The sequence below is a fragment of the Perognathus longimembris genome, chromosome 13 (genome assembly GCF_023159225.1).
Source record: "Perognathus longimembris pacificus isolate PPM17 chromosome 13, ASM2315922v1, whole genome shotgun sequence".
NCBI lineage: Eukaryota > Metazoa > Chordata > Mammalia > Rodentia > Heteromyidae > Perognathus > Perognathus longimembris.
Window position 1 is genome coordinate 48127881 of NC_063173.1, and position 26656 is coordinate 48154536.

The 26656-nt window shown below is 40.2% G+C and overlaps 1 protein-coding gene across 5 annotated transcripts in view; it reads right to left on the minus strand.

The window, feature by feature from the left end:
* Ambra1 (autophagy and beclin 1 regulator 1) overlaps positions 1-26656 on the minus strand; it is a 206852-nt gene that overhangs the window by 88575 nt on the left and 91621 nt on the right. For all 5 annotated transcript variants that reach the window (XM_048359846.1, XM_048359845.1, XM_048359844.1 and 2 more), the window contains 2 exons: positions 24042-24122; positions 23344-23444 (listed from right to left, as the gene is read on the minus strand). In XM_048359846.1, the coding sequence (XP_048215803.1) occupies positions 23344-23444; positions 24042-24122 (182 nt within the window). The remainder of the gene's footprint in view (positions 1-23343; positions 23445-24041; positions 24123-26656) is intronic.

A 26656-nucleotide genomic window follows, 5' to 3' on the forward strand; every position in this document is an offset into this window, starting at 1 on the left:
CAATATCAAAAGGTAGCAGTTCCAGCTTTCTTGTGTCAAAGGTACTGTAAATAATTTAGGTGCTAAGGCATATACCTGTTTTGATTTCTTTTGGTTTCAGATAACAAACTTTTTTCAAAGAAAAGTAGAGAATGTTACCATTTTTTCTTTCTTAATCCCTGGAAAGAACATGGAATTAAGAACGACACCCTCCCTTGACAAGTAGACAGAGATTAAATGGTTCACTCAAATAATTCACCAAAGTTACTGATGGAGCCAGAAAAGAACAAACTGGCTGTCAACTTCTAACTCATTTTCTAACACTGAGATCACTCATTCTCAGTCTTTTTGTGTTTACAACATACATTGGGATGCTAGATTCCTCGACAATTTATCCTAAGGTAGGAAAGGTAAAACAGTAACAAAGTCAGCAATAATAAAAGTGTAATCACTGGGTCTGGGAATATGGCCTAGTGGCAAGAGTGCTTGCCTCATAATACATGAAGCCCTGAGTTCAATTCCCTAGCACCATATAGACAGAAAAGGGCCAGAAGTGGCGCTGTGGCTCAAGTGGCAGAGTGCTAGCCTTGAGCAAAAAGAAGCCAGGGACAGTGCTCAGGCCTTGAATCCAAGCCCCAGGATTGGCAAAAAAAAAAAAAAGAAAAAAAGAAAAAAGTGCAATCTCTATTAGCAGTAAGCCAATGTACCACAGTCAATATTTAGTGGCCTTTAAAAGCAGTATGTTAAGGAGCAAAACTTTCTCTCTCCTATGACTCATTTACACACTTACTTGCCCTGTGGAGACTCTTACTTCTACTAGAAAATAGTAGGTGACTTCCTCGACCTCAAAGTCCACCTGACATGGCCATAACAGTTTTGGTAAACACATACCAATCAAGAACTGGTCCTGGGTTGTCCAAATCAACTTTCCTTCTGGAAAGAAGTCTTCCTTATTAAGAGGTAAATTTGAATTTAGTAGTTAATTAATACTTTACAACATCAGGAGGCAATAAACAATTGACAAGTAGTGCCAAAGGCACTCATTAAAGACTGAATTTTCCTGAATCATGACAGTGACAGCCACAGTGATAGGAAGAGACACTGATCTTGTCACAGGAAGCCAAAGCTAGAAAGACCTATAATTCCTGAAAAAGGAAAACAATAAATGGACCTGAGAGTATTCTTTTTTCCTTCCCTCTTATTTTTTTCTTCTTTTTGCATGGATTTTGTTATATTATATAGTCGAGGCCGGCTATAGACTCTAGATTCTCCCATGTCAGCCTTCTGATTATAGGTATGTGTCATCACCTGGCTGAACCTGAAAGGATTTTTTTTTGGGGGGGTGGTGGTGGAACTCAGGCCTTGCACTTGCAAGGCAGGTACTTATACTACTTGTACCATGCCACCAGCTCCTTTTCACCTAGGCTATTTTTCAGGTAGAGTTTCAGATTATAGCCAGGCGGGCCTGGGCTATGATTCTGATCTTGAACCACAATCCCCTGATCTTTACACACCAAGAAGCTAGGGTTACAGGTTTGAGACATTGTGTACAGCCTGAAAAGATTTTTTTTTTTTTGGCCAGTCCTGGGGCTTGGACTCAGGGCCTGAGCACTGTCCCTAGCTTCTTTTTTTTTTTTTTTGGCCAGTCCTGGGCCTTGGACTCAGGGCCTGAGCACAGTCCCTGGCTTCTTCCCGCTCAAGGCTAGCACTCTGCCACTTGAGCCACAGCGCCGCTTCTGGCCGTTTTCTGTATATGTGGTGCTGGGGAATCGAACCTAGGGCCTCGTATATCCGAGGCAGGCACTCTTGCCACTAGGCTATATCCCCAGCCCCCTGAAAAGATTTTTAATAAATTAATTTTATTTGTTAAAAAGTACAAATAATGGGCTAGGAATATGGCTTAGTAGTAGAGTACTTGCTTAGCATGCATGAAGCCCTAGGTTTGATTCCTTTAGCACCTCATAAACAGAAAAAGCCAGAAGTGGTGCTGTGGCCAAAGTGGTAGGGTGCTAGCCTTGAGCTCAGGGACAGGGCTTAGGGCCTGAGTTCAAGCCCCAGGATTGGCCAAACAAACAAGCAAGCAAGCAAAAACAAACAAACAAAAAAAACCCTACAAATAAGCCAGAAGCCAGTGATTCACCCCTAGCTACTCAGGAGTTTGAGATCTGAGAATTTCGGTTCAAAGCTAGCCTGGACAGGAAATGCACAGACTTTTGGGGAGGGGGCAGGGCATGGGGCTTGAACTTAGGGCCTGGAGCTTTTTTTTGCACTAGTGTTCTATCACTTTTAGATATAGTGGCATTTCCTGTTTTCTGCTGTTTAATTGGAGATACGAGTCTCACAACTTCCCTCTTTGGGCTAGTTTTGGGCCGTGATCCTCAGTTCTCAGCCTCCTAAATAGCTGGGATTACAGGCTTGAGCCACCAGTGCAGGTCTTATCTCCAATTAATCACCAAAAGTTGGAAGTGAAGCTATAGCTCAAGTGATAATAAGAGTGCTAACCTTGAACAGAAAAAGCTTGGAGATGGCACCCAGGCCTTGAGTTCAAACCCTAGGACCTGTATCTTGCATGCATGGGTGCACGAGCACACATACAAATACACATAAACTAGTTATAGTAGTATATGCCTGTAATCTGCAAAATCAGGAGGCTAAAGCAAAAGGATCTAAAGAAGTACCAGGCCAGCTATATAATCAGATTCTATCTAAAAAAAAAAAGGGGGGGGGGGCCTGGGAATATGGCTTAGTGGTAGAGTGCTTGTCTCATATATATGCAGCCCCAGGTTCGATTCCTCAGGACCTTATAGAAAAATACAGAAGTGGCACTATGGCTCAAGTGGTAGAGTCCTAGCCTTGAGCAAGAAGAAGCTGGGAACAGTGTTCAGGCCCTGAGTTCAATCAAGCCCCAGGACTGGCAAGAAAAAAAAAAAAAAGGCTAGGAAAGTGGTTTACTGGTAGAGTGCTTGCCTAGCATGCACAAAGCCCTGGATTTGATTCCTCAGTACCACATAAACAGAAAAAGCCAGAAGTGTGTTGTGGCTCAAGTGGGAGAGCACTAGCCTTGAGCACAGAAAGGCTCAGGGACAGCACCCAAGGCCCTAGGTTCAAACCCCAGGACTGGCAAAAAAAAAAAAAAAAAAGTATACATTAGCCTGATGCAAGAGTGCATATTTGTAGTCCCAATTTATTCAAGAGGCTGAAACAGGAAGATTGTTTGAGTCAGGAGTTCAAGTTCAGCCAGGACAAAACCTCATCTCTTTAAGGGGGAAAAATTATATACAGTAGAACTCAATGAATATTTCCAATGAATTTGTCACATACAAACTTGAAAACAAGACTATATAATCCATTTGAATAGCAATACGTGCAGTAGTAACATCAATTTTGTTGCTTTTCCTGATGTACTTATTAATTGTTAGAAACACTAGAGGAAAATACTTACCAACTAATATATGAACAAATAATTGCTCTGAAGTATGATCAATACATACTTCTCAAATACAAATAGAAACCAAATTCTCCAATCAGTTCTTCCTTTGATTGTTCGTTTGGCAGTGTGGGATTTTTGTTGTTGTTTGTTTTGTTTCAGTGCAAGTATGCCAGTATTGGAGCTTGAACTGAGGGCCTGGTGCTCATACTTAGCTTTTTCTGCTCAACAGCTCTACTTCTGGCTTTTTGGTGGGTTAAATTGAGGCAAGAATCTATGGACTTTCCTGCCTGGGCTGGCTCTGAACCATGATCAAGAGAGGGAGAGGGGCTGGGGATATAGCCTAGTGGCAAGAGTGCCTGCCTCAGATACACGAGGCCCTAGGTTCGATTCCCCAGCACCACATATACAGAAAACGGCCAGAAGCGGCGCTGTGGCTCCAGTGGCAGAGTGCTAGCCTTGAGTGGGAAGAAGCCAGGGACAGTGCCTCAGGCCCTGAGTCCAAGGCCCAGGACTGGCCAAAAAAAAAAAAAAAAGAGAGGGAGAGGGAGAAAGAGGGAGGGAGAGGGAGAGAGAGAGAGAGAGAGAGACAGACAGACAGACACACACACACACACACACACACACACACACACAGTAATCACCCTAGATTTTTCCTTATAGCTAACAGAAAAGATTAGGCACAAGAAGAGAAATAGAGTAGTAGTTCACTGAAAACACCTCATGCACAATCATCGATGCCCTGGGTCCAAAAGGATGGAAGAATAAGTGAATAAATTTAAAAAGGTAAAGAATATACAGTTGAGAAATGGAAATTTTTAAGTCAGTTTGGGGAGGTCCACAGATATCTGTAACATGAGACAGATGACCACAGTAGTTCCTTTTATGATCAATCTGAGCACATGCTAAGAAGAAAAATTAGTGGAATAGATTGGATATATTTGAAATGGGGGGTTGGACAAGGAATAAAGAAGTGTTGTTGAAAGGAAAGACTAGTTTTGGGTCCTTCAGCAAAATAGAGTAACAACTCAACTAACTTCAAACCCAGCCAACCCATTTGGAAAGCAGCCTCTAACGAATCAATGTTATGTATAATTTGGGGCATTAGTCATTATTAAGAGAAATTTTTGTCTTTGCATGAAGATATTTGTGGTATGTTTGTTTGGCTTTTCCTAATGTATATCACTTAAGAACATAAAAGTCAATATGAACTATTCAATAGTTTAATGCCCAGGTCCGTGTCCGTGTCCGTGTCCGTGTCCGTGTCCGTGTCCGTGTGTGTGTGTGTGTCCGTGTCCGTGTGTGTGTGTGTGTGTGTGTGTGTGTGTGTGTGTGTGTGTGTGTGTGTGTGTGTGTGTGTGTGTGTGTGTGTGTGTGTGTGTGTGTGTGTGTGTGTGTGTGTGTGTGTGTGTGTGTGTGTGTGTGTGTGTGTGTGTGTGTCTTGGTCCTGGGGCTTGAACTCAGGCCCTGAGTACTGTTCCTGAGCTTCTGTGCTCAAGGCGAGCACTCTACCATCTGAGCCACAGCTCCACTTTTGGCTTCTTGGGGGGGAAGGGGTAGCTAATTGTAGATAAGAGTCTCTTGGACTTTCCTGATCGGGCTGGCTTCAAACCTTGATCCTCAGATCTCGGCCTCCTGGGTAGCTAGGATTACAGGAGTGAGCCACTTGTGCTTGGATATGCAGATGTGCATTGATTTTTAATCATACCTGTATCAGTTTGCAATATACTTTAATTGAGTCTACTTCTCTACACACAAAACTTCTGGTTCCATTATTGACTGCTCAATGACAAAAAGGAAAAAGGGAAGATCTAAGAGGAGGCACTAGGACAACAATCTGTCAAAACTAAAAATCCTAAGGATTCAAAATTCTGACCTTTCCCTTTAATGACAGGTCTTCAAGGCCACAGCAGTTTGATCAACTTTTTCACATAGTCACACTACAACAAATATTGCTTAGTTCTTGATATAAAGTGTACATAATTTCTTGCTGCTTACTTTAAACTTTCACAGTGAGGTCTTAAGAGTTGGAGAAAAGGGGGGATTAGTGTTTGAAAAGAATAAGGGCAAAGCAAGCAGGCAGCTTTCAAAAAAGGCTATCTCCAAACACTAAGAGTAAGATATTTTCTCAGATTGGGAATGTGGTCTACTGGTAGAGTGCTTGCCTAGCATGCATGAAGCCCTGGGTTCGATTCCTCAGTACCACATATACAGAAAAGGCCAGAAGTGGCACTGTGGCTCAAGTAGTAGAGTGCTAGCCTTGAATAAAAGAAGTAGGGACAGTCCTCAGGCACTGAGTTCAAGCCCCAGGACTGGCAAAAAAAAAAAAAAAAGAAAAGAAAAAAAGTATTTTCTTCCTAGGATTTCTAATCTCTAAAACCTTTTTTCTAGCTGTCTTCTCTATAGCCACTAATGTGGCTAATGCCCTTTGGGGAAAATGTCTCTCTCCCATTTGTGAGAGACTAAGAATAGATAGGAAAGGGTGGAGCCTGAAAGCACAGACTAGTAAGTCATTCATATTAACCAAATTTAAGCAGAGAGTATATACCTAGAAATAATGATGGAGAGGGACAAAAAGTACACATGAAGGTAAGAGAGAAAAGCATCCAGCCAGCCTCTCCTTCAGCACTGATAACCTTCAAATTCTATGCCACACAGTGGCAGCTCAAGAAATGTGAGTTTCAGGGGCTGGGGATATGGCCTAGTGACAAGAGTGCTTGCCTTGTATACATGAGGCCCTGGGTTCAATTCCCCATCACCACATATGCAGAAAATGGCCAGAAGTGGCACTGTGGCTCAAGTGGCAGAGTGCTAGCCTTGAGCAAAAAGAAGCCAGGGACAGTGCTCAGGCCCTGAGTCCAAGCCCCAGGACTGGCCAAAAAAAAAAAAAAAAAAAAGAAATGTGAGTTTCAGAGGGATAGGTTAGGTACTATTTGGGGGAGGGGTGGTAGCTTGGTTTTGGATAATAGTACTGGGAAGGCATCTAAAGATTCCCAAACCAACTCTTGATGCTATGGCTGCTCTTAATGGAGAACTTTAAGATTCTTCCTAGGTTGACAAAAGATTAGGATAGCTGAAAACTTCTTCACATTAGGTGCTGCTAAACTGCCCCTGTGGTCTGTTCACCTAAACATAGAAACTGGGCATTTGAAACAACTTATTTTTGCTTTGAAATCATATTTTCAGTTTTAATTAGTTTACCTAATAAACTATGTAATATTTTCCACTTTTCCCCAGTCACTTCACTTTAGCAGAATCAATGAAAGTATTTAGAGCAAGAAACTGTGGGTTTTATTAGCTCTCAGATCCTATGGCAGCAGTGTTAGTGCTGCACTAAAGAAAATCAAGTTCAAATTCTGTTTAAATATGGAGACTTGAGAGATAAAGGGAAAGATAGAAGAGGGAAAAAACCCACAGCACAAAAACAGAAGAAAAGCAGGACAGTGCCTGAATCTCATCTTTATCAACTCTGACTCTTACCAGGCAACATGAGATAAGGTCTAGTTTTCTTAAGGGAGACTCCCTGCCTCTTTAGACTACACAGTCTGTACATTTCCATTTTTGACACCACTCCTTTCTGAGACACACCACTGCTCCATCCTGAATCCACATTTGCCCATTCCAGCCTAAGCTGGGAGCACTTGTGGCCACACAGATGTACTTCAAACTGCGGCAGAAGCCCCCTTTTTGCCTCACAGTCATTTTAGCGAATCTTGGCTAAGCTCTGAGACAGGGCAAAGATGTTTAACAAGCACTCTAACCCACGCAATGCCCTGCTGAGCTTCATGATAAAGCTCTTGTCAAAGGCAGCTTAAATTTCCAACAGTAATAAGACATTCTTCTGGTACACAGGCTATGCTATTTAGAATGCAACTAACTGCCAGTGTGAACTCCAAGATCTATCAACAGCTGGGGATCCCTCCCTCTGCCAAGTGAGATGGCTGTGAACAAAGATCAAGGGAGTCCTAAAAGAACCTAGGAGAAATCCCAAGCCTCTCAAAGGGACCTGGGGCTCAATCCATACACTCACAATTAGCCAATTAAGGAGTTTTTAACCCATCTTATCAATAAAGTCAAGTCTTATGTTTGAGAAAAGCTGAGTTCGAGCTCCCAACATGATTGCTTTAAGAAAGCATCATGTGGGCTGGGAATGTAGCCCAGTGGTAGAGTGCTTGCCTAGCATGCATGAAGTTCTGGGTTTGATTCCTCAGCACCACATATACAAAAAAGACCAGAAGTGGCGCTGTGGCTCAAGTGGTAGAGTGCTAGCCTTGAGCAAAAAGAAGCCAGGGACAGTGCTCAGGCCCTGAGTTCAAGCCCCAGGACTGGGGAAAAAAAAAGAAAAGAAGAGAAAAAAGAAAGAAAGTATCTTGTGTCACAATAACTGGACACACAAAGATCCTTTGCCTTTATTTTCAAAGAAACTTTTCTTCCAAGTTGCTTCTGTTAAAGGAGATTATAAATGATACCATGGGTACAGGTTCACTTATAGTCAATTTAGTAAGTGCTTGCGCAGTTAATTCTGTCAGTCTTCCTCCTACAGAGAATACATGCGGCCCCAACGGGCCCAACCACCCACAGAGCTCTTTTGCACATCTTTCTACGCCCCCCCCCCCACCCAGCACACAGAAATAAAAGGCTACATCTCCTCAAACACCCAGGGAAAGACAAAAGGTGGTTTATTTGAAATGCTCCATCTAGAAAACCAGGACCCAGCGTGCGTGCGTGCGTGCGTGCGTGCGTGCGTGCGTGTGTGTGTGTGTGTGTGTGTGTGTGTGTGTCCTAGGGCTTGCACTCAGGGCTTGAGTACTGTCCCTGGCTTCCTTTTGCTCAAAGCTAGCACTCTACCACTTGAGCCGCAGCACCACTTCCAGTCTTTTCTGTTTATGTGGTGCTGAGGAATTGAACCCAGGGCTTCATGAATGCTAGGCAAGCATTCTACCCCTAAGGCACATTCTCAGTCCTCCTCCAGCTTTTTATTTGTATGTCATTTCTAATTTATCTCTCTAAATAACACAAATAATGATCTAAGGCAAGATGTTTCTTGTAAATTACAAGTCTATATATCTATCACATGGTATACTGATGCTTTCCTACTACATGTAAAGACACAAACAACAGTATGTTTGGAGTGAGTTGCCAAGTCTCTAAACTCACTTGTGGTAGAATAGCCCTGACAATTTTAAGCCATATAGCTTGCTTTAAGCTACAGGACAACAGACACAAGGAGAGAGATGTTACTGTCACTATACCTTGGGACCTAGAGTGCCTCTTTGCCTTTCTGGAACCCTAAGAAACTATGTAAAGGAAAACAGGTCAAATAGAAATGGAAAAAATTGTCCCAGTTGAAACACCCCCCCCCCACACCAAATGCCAGATATATGTGTGAAGCCATCTGTATTCACATTCCGTGACTGCTGTTACAAATTACCCAAAACTTAGTGGGTTAAACAACACAAATTCATTGTATCTTCACTTCTGTAGGTACAAAGTCCAATGAGGATCTCATTGGGCTGAAACTAAGTTTTTTTTTTTTTTTGGGGGGGGCTTCCTTTCTGGAGGGTCAGGGAGAAGATGTTTCCATTTGGATTGTTTGAAGAATTCCATTCCTCACAAATCATAGGCTGTCTTAGCTGAGAGCCATTCCTGTCTAATGCTGTATCTCTGATCATTCTGCTTTCCACTAACACAATTACAGCTTATGTAATTAGACTGAAACTATCCAGACAATTCAGGAAAACGTCCCCATCTCAAGATCTATAACTTACCACTGAGACCATGTAAAAAAGACCTATAACCTTTATCACATCTTCAAAGTCTCTTTTGCCATACACAGTAACATATTCACAGGTACTGAGGTTTGGGATATTGCAAATTAGGTCTTTGGCAGACCATTATTCTACCTACTATTACACCATCTAACATCATTCACACTCAGCCAGGATATCAACTGAACAGAGAGAACAGCCCATTGGCCAAAGACCAGATGAACTGCATCAATAGAATTATGAGGAACAGTAAATGTTTTATACCACTCAATTTTGGGGTGGTTTGTTCAGCAGTAAAAGATACAATGGCCCTGTAACAAGCATCTTGTCCTGCTCTGAGCTAATTCAACAAACATAGCTCTGAGGTCACTCTCAAGTCTTTTGTTCTCCAAATCAAACAAAACAATTAAACTAGTTGCATTTCTTCTAGTCCAGATCTAAAGAATATTGCTGAAATTAAACCAAAGGGAAGTTTATTATCTCAACATAGAGAAGGGCTTTCTGCTCTATATATAGATGAAAAAATATAAATGTGGGAAGTCTTAAGGAAAGATTTAAAGGAAGGATTATCTTTTGACAGTGGTAAAGATGCTGACCAAAGAGGGAAATTTCACTGAGACCAAACCACCTTTCCTCTGTACATAAAGACTAATGAAGCTTTAAAGCACAATCTTTAAAGAGGGGTCTCCAACCTTTCATTAGTCTAATATGCCTTTTCAAATAGGCTCCTTCTCACACTTGCTGCTACATGAAGGCTTCATAAAAACTTCAGCAGCAGGAAAATACCAACAACAAGTTAATGTCTTCTTGGCTCTTTTGGCTGACTTCCCTGTGCCTGGGTCTTGACTATTAATTGAATGCTATTCAGATTCCATCTCAAAAACAAATGAGGATGGAGACCAGAGGCCTGCCTTCCCCAGACTGATAAGAGCAGCACGGTGTAATTATAGCCAAACAGCTTTGTTTTGGAATGTAATCACCGCCCCAGCCTTCTTCCCAATGGGATGGCAACAGTGTAATTACCTCTTCAGGAGTCATTGTTTGGGAAAGTAATTCTTCTACAGGGCTGTCTTTCTAGGGGAAAAGAGCTACAACAAGAATCTAAGAGTATCTGTAGCCCCCTCCCCAATAGCAGTCTTGTGAGCAGAATAAATTATTTTTGTCCTCTTAAAGCCTGAGTTTAGATTTAAATTTTTTTCTTCCTGCTATCTAAAAATTACTTACACCTTACAATGGTTCTGTTTGAAGAGTTTTTATTTGCAGCTGATTGCCAAAGTTCTTGTTCTAGGTCTCAAGAATTAGCTATGGTTTTGGCAAGCTGCTTTGTCTTCCATTAGCCTCAGTCTCTTCAGCTTTAAAAATCAGTAGTAACAGCCAGTGGTCATAGGAATTTGTGAAGATTAAGTAAATTGGGGCTGGCAATGTGGCTTAGTGGTAGAGTGTTTGCCTAGCATTCATGAAGCAAGTGGCGCTGTGGCTTAAGAGGTAGAGCAAAAAGAAGCCAGGGACAGTGTTCAGGCCCTGAGTTCCAAGCCTGGCAAAAAAAAATAGATTAAGTGAATTGGTATGCGAGAAGTGCTTAGAACAGTACTTGGTACAAAATAAGTGCTCCTTGGGTTTATCTATTTGTTTTAAAGCGTATTTGATCTGTGGTGGCACATGACTGTAATCTAGCTCTTAGGAGGCTAAGGCAGGAAGATTTCAAGTCCAAGGACAGGCTGGACTGACCAACTAGGCAGCCTGGGCTGCATTCAAAAAATAAGAGAAAAGGTATATACTATAGTCCTCCATAGACACCATATCCTGGAAATGTGACTTATTAGCTAATGAAAAAAATTTACGTTAGAGTTACTCAATTACACCTTTCTATGACCCTTCTGCCAGTTCCTCAGGATAGACAATTTTAGATAATTTTAAATACTGTTCTAGAACTGTTATAGTCACAGAGTTATCTGCATGAGTGAAACATTACTCTAATTAAAGTGACTGCAAAACTACCCATATCAACTTTTTTCCATATATGTTACTAGTCTAAGAGAAATCACAGGATGTTGCTAAAGTTTTATGTTGGGAAAGTTGGTAAATATTTAAAACTACATATTTAAAACTAAATATGTCAGTATTTAGATTCCAGACAATCACCTTCCTAGCCATTTTCATTTAAGAAACGAAATGATACATTTTCTTTAAAAGTCTACTGCGCACCCCACTTTGCTAAATAAAACCTTTTTTGCTTTCAGCTTTCACTCTGTTGTCTTTGTAGCTTAAACTAGTTAAACTCTCTGCTTTAGGAAGAAATATTTTTGGAATCTGTTCTAACAACCATGTAGATCATGTTAGCCACAAGAGTAGAAATCATGTTTGTTTACCAGTAAGTCCTAAAGAATAGAGCCCAATAGTTCAAAATAAGGATGAGAAGCTGAGTCTCTCCTGAATGCCATACAGCTGCAGGGGGCTGGGCTTATAAAACAACAACAACAACAACAACAACCCTAACTCTCTAAAATGACTCTTTTTAGAATGGAGTATGTGGTTACAAAATGACTACCTATTGTGCTTGCTAAGTAGACACTTAACCACTTGAGCTATTCCTCCAACTCTTTTTGCTTTCACTGTTTTTTAAAATGTAGTCTCAGTTTTTGCCTTGACAGCAATCCTACTATTTCCATTTCCTGGGTAGCTGGGATGACAGGCAAAAGCTACCTCACCCAGCTTTTGTTGGTTAAGATGAGGTTTTACAGACTTTTTGCCTGGGCTGACCTCAAATCAGATCCTCCAGATCTCCATGTCCATGTGGCTGGGACCAAGGTTTCTTTTACTTCAGCTGATGTTTTCAAACTCATCTGAATTGCAACATGAGCTGATTTATCATTCCTTCTGCTGACTAACTGACAGTTCTTTGTACAACAATCCCTACCTTCTTCAACCATTTGTTAGTCGATGGACACAATTTATTTCCAATTTTGGACTACTAAGGATAATGTTCACATGAACAATCAAGCATGGTTTTATTTTAACATTCATTTTCAACAATTTGGAATTCCAGGAATGGAATCACTGGATCATTTGACTAAAAAAGACTATCTCAAAAGTAACACTCAATAGATCTCTTTCCACATCATAGCTTATACAAGACTCTAGGCACTCACACAGAGTAAGACCAAAGGAGGATACTCTTAGGAGAGGAACACAAATGCCTCTGTGCCCTCTGATCACATAAAATAATATTTATCTATAGGAACTCCAGGAACGTTAACAAGAGGGTGTGTGTGTGTGTGTGTGTGTGTGTGTGTGTGTGTGTGTGTGTGTGTGTGTGTGTGTGTGTGTGTGTGTGTGTGTGTGTGTGTGTGTGTGTGTGTGTGTGTGTGTGTGTGTGTATATCTTTTCTTTTTGTCTTGTTTGTTCATTTATCTGTCTTGAGGAGCACAGAAATGGAGGGACAAAGGGTGAATGAGCAAATGCAGCAGTGGTACTCAGTAGACACTATGTTGAAAATGAACTGTAGGGGCTTGGGATATGGCCTAGTGGCAAGAGTGCCTGCCTCATATACATGAGGCCCTGGGTTCGATTCCCCAGCACCACATATACAGAAAATGGCCAGAAGTGGCGCTGTGGCTCAAGTGGCAGAGTGCTAGCCTTGAGCAAAAAGAAGCCAGGGACAGTGCTCAGGCCCTGAGTCCAAGCCCCAGGACTGGCCAAAAAAAAAAAAAAAAAAAAAAAAAAAAGAAAATGAACTGTAGGACTTGTGGGCAAGGATGGGAAGGAAAAACTGAGAGAGAGCAAAGGAAGAGATGACATTGTCCAAGAATAACTACACTCATTACGTTACCTGACTTCTGAAATGGTAACTCCTTTGTACATCACCTTTTACAATAAAAATAAATTAGAAAGAAAAAAGATATCCATGTTTGCTGTTCTAGCAGAAACATAAAAAATCCCCAGGGGAAGGCTGGCCTTGTGGATCAGCAGGTGTTAAAGAGAAGAAATTAATACTTATAAGTTAGCTCTACTTTGGGTAAGAGCTGTTGTCATTGTAAGAGCTACTATGGCAGACAATTTGGAATAAATGAGGCATCCAGGATGAGTAAAAGGGAAAAGGGAAGAAAAACTAATGTGAGTGTGGGCTTTCAATCAAAGCAGAGGGGGAGTCAGTATGGGTTATTTATTATCTTTTAGCTATTTAGGTAATAAGTGATGGAGTAGATGGGACAGCAAAGTTGTCCTCAGTCTTTCTAGGGTTTACAGAAGATCTCTAGTCTTAAATAAACTTGGAAACTGGGCATGGGGCACCCATCTGTAATTTCAGCTAATCGGGAGGTAAAGGAAAAGAATTGTGGTTGATAAACTTGAACTTGTCACTTCCACTGGAAAACTGGAGCTTTGTCTTTTTCCTTTGAAGATTTTAGATCATTGTATCACTTGTTCTGAGGGGTGAGAAGAATATCAAAATATACATCAATCATAACCTAAAGAGAGAAGTAAAAGGATCTGGCAATGTAGCTGTCATTTACAGGTGAGAGGACATCTTTAGCCAAAATGATCAAAATAATTAATAATTCTAAGGAGTATAAGTCTCAAGATTATGGTAAGTCTAAGGAAGGCCCAGATCACAGATAACTTAAAATATACATGAACACAGAGAGCAGCTATTGTTCACACCTGTAATCCTAGTTATTCAGGAGGCTGAGATCTGAGGATCTAGATTCAAAGCTAGCCTGGACAGGTAAGGCCATGAGATTCTTATCCCTAATTAACCATCAAAAAAGCTAGAAGCAGAAGCTCAGAGATAGCACTCTGGCCCTGAGTTCAAACTCAGGACTGGCACAAAAACAAAACAAAACATTTCACCAAAACTTCACAGGTAAACAATAGGGCCTTGATATACATGTTGCTAAGATTTATTCCTTGAAGAAGGAAAAGAAACAGGTAAGAAACAGATTAAAAAGTTGTAAGACTAACTTAACTGGGTGCCAGTGACTTGTGCCTATAATCCTAAGTCATCAATAGGCTACAATATGCAGATCAAGGTTCAAAGCTAGCAGGATCAGAAAAGTCCAATTAACCACCAAAAAGCTGGATCTGGAGTTCTGGCTCAAGTTTAAGCAAAAGCTCAGGGACAGTGCTCAGGCCCTGAGTTCAAGCCCCAGGATCAGAAAAAAAAAAAAAGCTAAATGATTTTCTATTTTCTGTTGTATGAATGCTATAAGGTTTTCTGAGTTCTCAAAGACAGTTTTCTGCTTATACTTCTACTTCAGCATTAAACATACTGTCAATTTTCTTATAGCTGTTTATAAGCATGATAGCCTTATTCAGTAGATTGTGCTTATGAAAAACAGAGATAGCATCTTGTTTGTTCATCATCCAGGTACAATTAAATACCTAACCCTTTACCATGTAACAAAAGAAGATCAATTCATGCTCACAGTGTCATAATGGCTGATGTACCAGCTGAGCACTCTGCAGGCGATTACAAATTAATTCATAGCTCCAGACCAAGATTTACTTATCAGAAGCTCACCAACATAAATAAATAAACCTTGTGTTTCTAGTGTGCAAACCCCTTAATGTGGTACCCAAACCATCTATTTCCAGGCCTATACCACTATTCTTAATTTAGTTAATCTAGAGCAGTGGTTCTCAAACTTTATAAAGTGCAAGAGGATCCTGTTGAAGACATTTTTAAAACACAAATTCCTTGTATCTAAAACCAGAATTTCCAATTCAGTGAGTCTGGGTGGGGTATAGCCTAAGAATTTGCATTTGTAACAAGTTCCCAGGTGCTGCTGATGCTAATTGTCCAGGAATTGTATTTTAAGACTTCCATGTTGTTATGGCTAAATAACAGCAAGTACTGGTCTTCTGAGCAGATGTTTATTAACACAGTAAAGGTGTTTCTCAAATGAAAACTCTGTGACTCTTTTACTCTCTCACCCCACTCCCGCCTTGGGTAATATAGCTATAGGCAACAAGAGGCACACTAGAGTGTCAAACTGTCCAAATAGGGACCCTTACTTACTTTACCATATGTTGGTCTCTTAGGATCCAAATCCAGTCTTTTCACCTCACTGGCCATATCTAAGAGGAGAAAGCTCTGTTGGGGACCTAGGAAGAACACCACTGGGGAGGAAAGCAGAAGCCCAATGGAAAATCAGAGCCACTATATTAATAAGAAAACTATAATAATTCTAAAGTCTTCTGGCCCCCAAATTTTGTGACTAAAAACTATGCAATTATAATAATACCTATTTAATACTTATTGTGTGTCACATAATATATTTTTTAGTATTTCACATGTACAGGTTGAATATTGCATAACTGAAATGCTTTGGATTAGAAGTGTTTCAGATTTTTTCAGATTATTTAGTACATATATGTATGCACACATATATATTCATATAAATCTTTATATGTGTAATAACAAATATTTTACAAAATGGAGTCCAATTCAGGTATAAAATTCATATATTATTCAATGAGGTAATTTTATACACTATTTAAAATAATTTTACCTATTAAACAAAGTTTCATGGTAAGAAATTTTCTTTGTAGTATGTCAGCACTCAAAAAATTTTAGACTTAAGTACTCTTTGCAGGTCTATGGTACAGATGAAGAAACTGAGGTACCAAAGGTACAACAAACCAGTCAAGATTATACTTCTAGGAAAGAGTAAAATAAGTATTTAAACTTAAACAGCTGTTTCAAAGCCCAAACTCTTAAAGATGTTTGCTATGTTACCTCTTAAGCAAATTTATCTTGCAAATGACAGCTGTTCTTCTCATACCCCAATCAAAAGATGAATGGAGACACATTATAAACTTTTTCCAGCTGTACTTAATGACATATAGCCTTGGTGCACAGCTCACATCTGAACCACAGTTCCCTAGCTAACTTATCATGACTGCCAGTTTAAAAATCCTGGGGGAATCATTAAACTTTTAGTGGTAGGGGAAAAAACAAACACAGAAAATCAGGCCACTGCCTGGCTAGACGGTAAACTCCCTGAGGGCATTTAATTATCCCATAATACCCAAGTGCTCTAGAAAAGGCTAAGCGGTAAGCATTTACAAAGTTCTATGTATATTTCCAAGTGACAGTACAGAAAGGACATGGGTAAAGCAGCAATGGGGAAAGATCAAGAGGAAATTTCCTAGGGGAAAGATACAGGCCCAGAAACACTGAACCAGTCACATGTATTACAGGGACAGAAAGGTTCACTGACAAGGTCAGAAATGATTCCCTATAGAAGCCTGAAGAAAGACAGGCAAAAAGCATAGAAACTGAAATCCAGGTTCTCAATAAGCACATCTCTACACTGGTGGTTTAAGGAGATACAGTAATGGGCTGAGATAGAACACATGACTGTGCCAATGGCCAACTGCACACCAAATAAGTAAAAGGCCCTGAAGCTTCCAGGTCAACTGGGAAGGCTATGTACTCCAGTGAAAAGTGCTGCATTTACTTCTATTTCCCAGGCAACCAAGCCAGCCCTTTATCGACTTCACTTTCATCATTGGAGCAGAAGGAAAGGTAATTGGTTTAATTATTAAAGCAGCACTAGTTAGTACCACCACCACCACTAATTGTCCAGTTATCTGGGGTTCTAAACAGCCATCTTAATTGATGTTGAGTTGGAATGTGTCACTCACTTTATTTGCCTGGCTACTGAGTATTAGAGGGGTAAAGAGCAGAGAGATGAAGAGTTCAACCAAGGAGATACAGCATCTAACACTAGAATCAGTGTTCATTTCTATTCATACACGCTTAAGTAATACCATTATGGCTCTCAAGTGTATTAACTATCAATCATCTTTCCAAAACTTGCTAATTCAAGTGCAGAGCTGCTACAGTGAGTGATGAAGCAATATGCTGTACTAAACAGTGGTGCTATCAGGTTGTGAAATTAGATTAATCCCGAAAAGTTAGTAAGCCCAATGCTCCAGATGTTCACTGCTGACTGACCCCAAATGATACCAGAAGGCATCCTGAAAGTTACTCACTTAGGTACCAGGCAAGTGGGGAACATGTAAGAAAGTGTTCATAAAAGAGATAAAAGGGGTACTAGACAGGGTGGTGCATACCTGTAATCCTCATGAGGGAGGCTGAGGCAAGAGGACTGCAAGTTTAAGGCCAGTCTAAGCTACATAGTGAGATATGTCTCAAAAAAAAAAAAAAAAAAGAAAAGAAAAAAGAAACAGATGGGTGGCAGTAATCCTAGCTACTCATGGGTCTTATATAGGAGTATCTCATTTTTAAAGTAAGCAATGGCAGCAAAGTCCCTGAGACCTTTTTATCTCCAATTAACCAGCATAAAGGCAGAAGTAGAACTATGGTCCAAGTGGTAGCATGCTGCTAGCAATAAGTTAAAAAGCTAAGGGACAGAGTTCAAGTCCAGTGTGTTGGCACACCTCCCCCCCCCAAAAAAAAGAGCTACAGTAGCCATAATAATATAAGAAAAAAACAGACTTTAAGACAAAATATTAGAGAAACAGGAACATTTTAAAATGATAAAAGGGGAACTGGGAATATGGCCTAGTGGTAAAGTGCTCACCTCGTACACATGAAGCCCTGGGTTCAATTCCTCAGCACCACATATATAGAAAAGGCCAGAAGTGGTGCTGTAGCTCAAGTGGCAGAGTGCTAGCCTTGAATAAAAAGAAGCCAGGGACAGTGCTCAGGCCCTGAGTTCAAGCTCCAGGACTGGCCAAAAAAAGAACAAAAAACAAAATGATAAAAAGGTTAAGTAACATCACAAAGACATAAGAATTGTAAATATATATGTACCTAATGCTGGTGTCCCAAAATGTAAATCTAAAACTAGGAGTTGGAAATCTCAATATCATACTCTCAATAAGGGATAGAACAAGACACAATATCAGCTAGGATATACAAAACTTGAATATTATCAACCAAGCAGATCTAATCCAGTATCTACAAAATCTTACCCAACAAGAACAGAATGCACTTTCCACATGTGCATAAATAACAGTCTCCAGGACAGCCCACATGTCAAGCCATAAATCAGTTCTAAGAAATTTAAAGAAACTAAAATCAGACAAAACACATTCTAAGAATCTATTTTCTTGTTAAGAAATCAATAATGGAGCCAGGTACCTACCCATGGCTCATGCCTGATATCCTAGCTACTCAGGAAGATGAGATCTGAGGATAGCGGTTTGAAGCCAGCTGAGGCAGAAAAGCCCCCCATGAGATTCATCTCCAATATACTACTCAAAAAAGGCAGAAGTGGTGCTGTGGCTCAAGTGATAGAGCACTAGCTTTGAGTACAAGGAGGCTCAGGGACAGTGCTCAAGCCCTGAGTATAAATAAGCCCCAGGACCAGCCAAGAAAGGAAGGGGGGGGGGAGGGGAGGGGAAGAGAGGAAGGAGAGAGGAGGAGAAAGGAGAGATGTTTTCTTCCAGTTTTTTCTCTTTCTTTTTTTTTTTTAGTTTTTAGTTTTTGATGACTTGTCTTTTTTACCTTACATATGGTGTATTCAAGACTAGATCTTCAGAAAGGTTGAGAAGAGGGTACAGAACTCAAGGGAGAAAGGGTTTAAAAAGTACAGCAGTGGAGCTCACAGGGCATTGATGAAAGTGAACTATACAACTTGTGGGTGGAGACAGGAGGGAGAGACGGGGAGAACAGAAGGCACTGTACAAAAGGAAATGTACTCATTACCTGACTCATGTAATTGTAATCCTTCTGTATGTCATCTATATAACAACAATAAAGTAAATTAATTAACAACTTAAAAAGATAAATAGTGACAGAAAAAAATCAATAAGAGGAAAACACAGAAACTCACAAATGTGTGAAAACTAAGTTAATATACTCCTAAAGAAATATTAAAAAGTCAAAACAAAAAACAAGGATGACTGGGCACAAAGCTACCTCTGACCAAGATACTTGACCAGACCCATGGGAAGGAACAAGAAAATCCTGACACTTCCCAATGATTTTCATCAAAATATCAAATTAAGTATATCAGGCCCACATCTGCCAGGAGCAGATGCTCATTAGGATGAAAGTCAAAGATTATACAGGGCAGCTAACTAATACTCTACATTACTCAGGTTCCTTTCCCCTCAGAAGTTTTTTGTTCTTCTAGTAATTAATAGGAAGCTGTCAAATGCCAGGACTTCTCATTTCACTTTTATGAGGACTCAAAAATGCAGAAAAATATTATAAGCTTAAGAATCTGTTGGCAGATACTCCCTACTTGAACTCAAGCGAAAAGCACAAAGAAATAATAGAGGTTTTATGAGTCAGGCAGAGTTGGTTTAAAGTTGCAAGTCTGCCTTCCACAATGTTACATTGGGCAAGTGACATAACTTCTGTAAGCCTCTGTTTTCTTCCATATAGAAGGGAAACACTACCATCCACCTCACACAACTAGAGCAATGCTTATAGGAGATAATGTGCAAGAAAGCTCTTAGGGCTATACCTGTTTCATTTCCATCATTTCACTTGCTGTCACTACATACAGCTAGGGCTATCTACTCAAAAGTCAGCTGGGAGCTCCCTCTACTTCTGCATGTTTCCCCCCAAATATACGTGGGTACAGTTGCAGTAGCTTTAAATCTGTTTATAGCTCTCTGTAAAGGTCCAGATTCTACATTGACCTGGGTTGATGTGTAGTTGGAAGCCACTGGAACCTACAGAATTGAGGGGAAGGCACCAAGGTAAGGGAGAAGAGGCAAAGATTAAGAGATTATCAGAACTCTTGTGCAGTAGCTTCTTTTTCTATTATCATTCCCAGGCTATGTGGCAGAAAGCAGACTGAAAAGATCTGAAGTCCATTTTTTATTGATAAGTTTGGTTAGGATCCACTGGAGACTCAAATGGCACGTACCGTATGACTCATATGGTCTTCCCCTGTCCCCAAACTCTAAGTGTGTGTCTGCTTACTCCCTACCAGTCTGCCACTGACCATACAAAGGTTCCATGAACTAATAGAGCCAAGAACCAAATGGCAAGACCAAGTTATGGTCTACCATGAGACTCTAAGCTACAGGAGAGGAGGAATCATGTCTGTTTTATTTACCCTGCTAACCCAAGACATTGTCTGGCACCTAACAGCTACAGAACAAATATCTGCTGAATGTAATTGTTCTGGGACCATCACAAGCTCATTCCAATCATACAAGGGAAAGCATCTTTCCAGGAAAACTGGGAGTAGTTAGAGCTAAAAGGCCAATTTCTCTTTCACTCTGAAAGCCATTATTATAGCAACTCAATTACGTGATCACAAGCAAGTTTAATAAAAAAACCAAAACATCTGTATCCAGGAGGAAAAGAAGGCTGAGGGAATTGCTGATACATAAAAAGATTGTCCTCAGGATAAAATTTATGGGTCATAAAAGGCCATGTCTAGGAACCACTTAAAACAGAGGAATTAAATAAGAAAATCTCTGAAGATCAGTAAGGTTCTCTGGGAGATGTTTTTGTCTTCTAGATTAAGATCCTAAGAAAAAACACTATTGATGCTTGTCTTTGAAACAACTCAAGGGAAGCAGGCCAAGATGATGACTTAGAGTTCAAGCCTTAGGGTCCACCCACTCGGGCTTACTTCTGACTCCCCTACTTCCCTAGCTGCATCATTACTCTGAGGTTTGATTCCCCTCTCTGTACATTAGGCAAAGCATCTATCACATAAAATTACTATGAGACAAACTGAAATACAAGTAAAACCCTTAAAACACTCCCTAGTACATAGCAAGTGCTCAACAAATGTTAGACTTTCTTGTTAGTATTGCAGCAAGTTTGAAAAGATTTAAAAGTGAGAATACAATCTGGAGGAAGATTCAAATATCTAGAAATAATGAGAGCTGTAAAGGAATTGAAATATGCAGTCTGAGAAAATTAAACTGATTTAATAGTGAATAGAAATCATCTACTAATCTAACCCAAGAAAGAAGTTCTAGGAGTCTAAAGTTCCTTCTTAGAGGCATTTAGCATCATTTGACAGAACACTTTCTTCTGTTGATTCTACATCTGTAAGAACTGTGTGATACAACACAGCCTCTCTACTTAAAGGCATCCATAAATGCAATTAGGCCACTTGGGGTCAAACCACTGGGCATGAAGTGGGGAACAGAAAGTAAAGGCAAAGAATTGTCAGAGTCTAGAAAGCAAAAACAACATACAGCTGTTCCAAAAATGCTAAATGCCAAGAACAGAGATTTGCTGGCAGTAGAAGAGTAGGAGGTACTGTGTAGAGTGGTAGAGGCAGATGTCTGAAACAAAGAAAGGTAGGAAAGCACTCTGTAGGATTTCTGCTTGGCATTGAGTGATTATCTGCCAGTGAAGAGCATCCAAATACGTTTGGCCAAACCACAAAGCAGCACCAATCAAAAGAAGGCACAAAATCACACGGTTTGTTTAACAACAAGGGCCAAAGTCCTCCCCAGATACGGTTATTGCGAGACTATAGTATAGTGTGCTCACCTACTAAAAGCTTTATCCTACTAAGTCTTGGTACCTGGTGGAGAAACCTTGAGGTTTCTGAAATTTCTAGGCCTTGATGTTGAGTCAAGGAAAGCACTTCAGGGAGGCCAGATCCTATGGCCTGCCAGCTACTGTAGCAGCTTGGTTAAAAATCCCTAAAACAAACTTGCAACAGTCTCCCAACCTGACTGTGCCATTTCTTAAAAGAGGCTTCTCTACCTATAATCATTACATGGCCATGTAATGATTCTCTAAACTATAATGTGATTTTAAAATTCCCAATAGAGCCGGGACCATTGGCTCACACCTATACTCCTAGCAACTCAGGAGGCTGAGATCTAACAATCACAGTTCAAAGCCAGCCCAGGAAGGAAAAGTCTTTGAGATTCTGTTCTATAACCACCAAAAAAGCCAGAAATGGAGCTGGGGGCTCAACTGGTAAAGCAAGAACCTTGGGTAAAAACGTTCACAGATAGCATCCAGGCCTTGAGTTCAAGCCTCTGGACCAGTGCATGACACACAAGCGTATGTACATATGTACATACACACACGCGCATACACACACACACGATTTCCCAATAAATATGCATTTAGAGCCAGGTATGGTATTGAATCCTAGCTACTTGGGAGGTAGGAGTTCAGGAGGAGGCAGTTCCAGGCCTGCCTATGCAAAAATTGAGCAAGACCACATCTCAACCAATAAGCTAAGTGTGGACCGTAAGTATGGTAAGAGGATCACGGTCTGTCTAAAATGTAAAACCCTATCTGAAAAACAGCTAAAACAAAAGAGGTGGGAGCTTGACTCAAATAGTAGACAGCCTTGCTAACAAGTGTGAGGCCTTGAGTTTCAAACCTTTGGTCCTACCAAAGGAAAAAATTTAAATATAACTCAAATGTTATGCCTTTTAAATAAATAAATTGACAAGTTTGCAGTGGAGCAGGTGGAGGATGAGGATGAGGTAGAGTATAAGGAAACAACGTTCATATATCTCTCTGTCTGTCTATCTCTCACACACACACAAACACACACACACACAGATCTTTGTTTTCTTCTCTGGAAACTGCCCCAAAGCAGTAGCATATACCATGTCCCAGAGCCCAGTCACATCATGCTTCGGAGACTGAAAACATTGTACACTAAGCAAGTCAACCATCTTAAAATTGCACAGCAAGGCCTGCCCAGCCCATTTTCTGTTCTGTGGAGATTTCTAAGCCAGCTCCATGGGTTTCTCCCTCTCCTCCTTCCTCAGAAGATTCTACAGTGCCTGGAAACCCCATATGCTGCCAGTAGCCAAGGGTTGAAGAGGTGTGCATTAAGTTCCTAATTGAATCACAGGATCTGGCTCATTAGTATCTCACCAACTGAAACATGAACAAGACACCATTATCATTCAATTAAAAACATAGCCAGAATTGCTGGATTAAGAAACAAATTGTTTAAATTAATATCTTTCTCTGTTTCTCCCTTCTTTTTTTCCTTCCATCTCTCCTTCCTTCCTTTCCCCTCTTTTCTTTACAAAAAGGTCTGAAGGAAACAGGAATAGGAAAGAGTAAGTTTCCCTTACCCTTGCTATTTACTGCCTAGAAGCAAGAAACTTGACACGGGACTTCCAAATAGAGTTTTCAGCCAGACATAAGGACACCATAACATCAATACAAGTAAAGGTGGGAGAAGCTCCCTGCCCCTTCACAATTTTAAAAGCCAAAGAAATAATCCTTACCTGCCAGGACCCTGTTAACAGAAGAATGAGTAGCCAAGCCAGGTTGTCCACGTTCATGAAAAATCCCAGCATAAGGCAAGTATTCAGGCAGCAAAAAACGCCTGTAAGAAGGAATCGTGTGTGAAAAATCAACTAAAGACTATCATAAAGTGTGGTAGAGTGCCTTCCTAGTAAGTTAGACTCTGAGTTCAAACTCCAGTACCACTAAAAAAAATAATCAAATCAAATCTAGATAAAGGGCATACTCAACCTAAGAAACCCACAAAAGGCCCTAAAAAGGAGTAAAATTTCCCTCAATTTGTCCTTTCACAAATTTTATTTCTTTTTCTTCTAAAAATTCCCCACCCTATCTTCACCCTTGAAGGCTTCTCTACCTTTGAACTAATGTTTTCAGTGACAACTTTCTCTTTTCATTGTGGCTAATATCTCCTGTCAAATCTTTAGGTGGCAGGGTTGGGATATAATCTTACTAGGAAACCAGAACAGATACTTGAAAAACCAGAAAACGGATTTAAAACTAAATCCTAAAGGGCTGGGGATATAGCCCAGTGGCATAGCATTTGCCTATAGCAAATAGAACCAATAGCAGGTTCTAGGTTTGATCCATTACTGCAAAAACAAACAACAAACAAATAAATAGTAACTAAATTCTAGGTTCTCATAAAGATTCCTACTGTTGCTGACAACCTAGTTCTTACCTTGGAACAAAGCGTCCGAGTGAAGGTGCAGACATCCGGGCATTGCGGGGAGCTCGATGCCTGGATCTGTCACCATTGTCCCTGGGAGGGAAAAGATTTTATATATATGAGATAGTCACTAACACAAAATCAGCCCAAAAGATAAACTCAAAACTAAAGTCCTATGCTTAGAAGAATCCAGAAGTCAGTCATTTGTGGCTAATTTGTATGACACATTATTTTTTTTTCAAATTTTTATTATCAAACTGATGTACAGAGAGGTTACAGTTTCATACATTAGGCATTGGATACATTTCTTGTACTGTTTGTTACCTTGTCCCTCATTCCCCCCTCCCCCCTCCCCCTTTCTCTTTTCCCCCATGAGTTGTTCAGTTCATTTACACCAAACAGTTTTGCAAGTATTGCTTTTGTAGTTGTTTGTCTTTTTTTTACCCTATATACCACTGTTTACCAGTATACATGGTTTCCAATATACTCAGATAAGATACAGAGATAGTGTAGGTACAACCACAGGAAGGGGATACAAGAGGATCATCAATAATAGAAGCTACAGTTAGCACATTGTCAGCAGTTACAACAGTGATATAACAATCGTTTCCATAACATGAAGTTCATTTCACTCAGCATCATCTTATGTGTTCATAAGGGTATAGCTATTGGGCTCTTGTGATCCTCTGCTGTGACTAGCCTATACCTGTGCTGATTATTCCCTATAAGGGAGACCATAGAGTCCATGTTTCTTTGGGTCTGGCTCACTTCACTTAGTATAATTTTTTCCAAGTCCTTCCATTTCCTTACAAATGGGGCAATGTCATTCTTTCTGATAGAGGCATAAAATTCCATTGAGTATATGTACCACATTTTCCTGATCCATTCGTCTACTGAGGGGCATCTGGGTTGGTTCCAGATTCTAGCTATGACAAATTGTGCTGCGATGAACATTGCTGTGGATGACACATTATTATAATACCTCTCCAGAGTATCTCAACTAAACAAATGAGGAGGAGTATTTACCAACAGTTCAAGTAAGAAGAATAGGATTTTTCTTCAGTCAGTAGTATGGTCTTTGAACCCAGTAGTATCTAAACTGAAGCCAAGTTTAAATCTTGGGCTCTAGAATGAAGACATTGGGTTTGGAGGTATGGCTTAAGTGGAAGAACACCACCAGCCAATGAACAAAATTGTCAGACCCTGAGTTTGAATTTTGGTTTCAACAAAAAAAGAATGAAGACGTGTGTATGCATGCATGTATGCATACAACACATCATGTTGTATTGAAAAATGCAAGGAAAAATGAGTTTTGGTGATCATGGAGAAAAATCTATTTCATTTGACGAACAATTACTTTCAAATGAATCTGTTTAGGTTCCCTTGGTGGAAAAATAAGTCAAAGAAAAAAGAAAAAGACTAGTGCATCCCTTCTTTGAAAGACTAAAAACTTGTTGATAGGGAAATATCAGCAAATGAAATCTTAAACCAAGTCATTTAGGTAAAAAGAAAACGCCCAGGTTTTCTCTTTATGAACTATTAAAGTAATAGCAATAACCACCACATTATTCAAATGTCAATACAAAGGTTACTAATATCCCATTTGATTCTTCAAGCTATCTCATGATGTATTACTTCTATTTTACAGATAAGAAAACTAAAAGGTGGATGCGCAAATATGTAAGACTACACAGCTAGTTAGTTAGGTGGTTGAGGCAGGATTCAAAGAATTCTGACTGGATTTTGCTGAGCATTGATGGCTCACACCTGTAATCCTAGCTACTCAGGAAGCTGATTTCTAGGAATCACAATTCAGTCTGGACAGGTAAATCCAAGAGATACTTACTTCCAATTAATTAGAATTGTGTCAGAAGTAAAGGAGTGATTCAAGTGGTAGAGTGCCAGTCATGAGCGAAAGCCCCAGTATTGGCATAAATAGGTAAATAAATCAAATGAAGGGAGGAGAGGAGAGGGGAGAGCTCCTTCAATCTACCCATCTGTCCTTACTGATTCCTATAAGAAATGAAGAGAAATGGCAAGAACCTCATGTGGCTTAGTTGCCAAAGCATCAAAAGAACAAAAAGTTAAAGGGCACTAGCTGGACAGAGCAGTTAATTAGCTACTTAAACAACTCCACAAAATAAATGAACCTCTGAGAGCTTAGTGTTGGACATTTTCTGAAATTTCCCTTTGGATTATCTTCAAACCAATGAGATAATCTTCCAACTGATCTTGGAAGCAAAGTTAAGACAACACTTTGGCTTTTAAGTGGGCTATGGGGAGCTGTACTAGCCAGACACAAAAGCCCATGAAGGTTACAATTCTATTTTATCTTGGTAGAATTGGCTGCTAAGATAAATCAATACCATGGACATGGGAAACGGATCTGTGAACTTAGTACTGGGCTAAAAACCCAGAAGAGAAGGCACATTATTATTTCCCCAAGATAACATTTTTTTGACTTGAAATTCAGTAGATGAAAGGAAGGGTAAGAAAAGAGAGATAGAAGACCACATAGTAAAGCAAGCACCCTGATGGCTCACGCCTATAATCCTAGCTATTCAGGGGGCTGAGATCTGAGGATAGCAGTTTGAAACCAGCCTAGGCTAGAAAAGTCTGTGAGACCC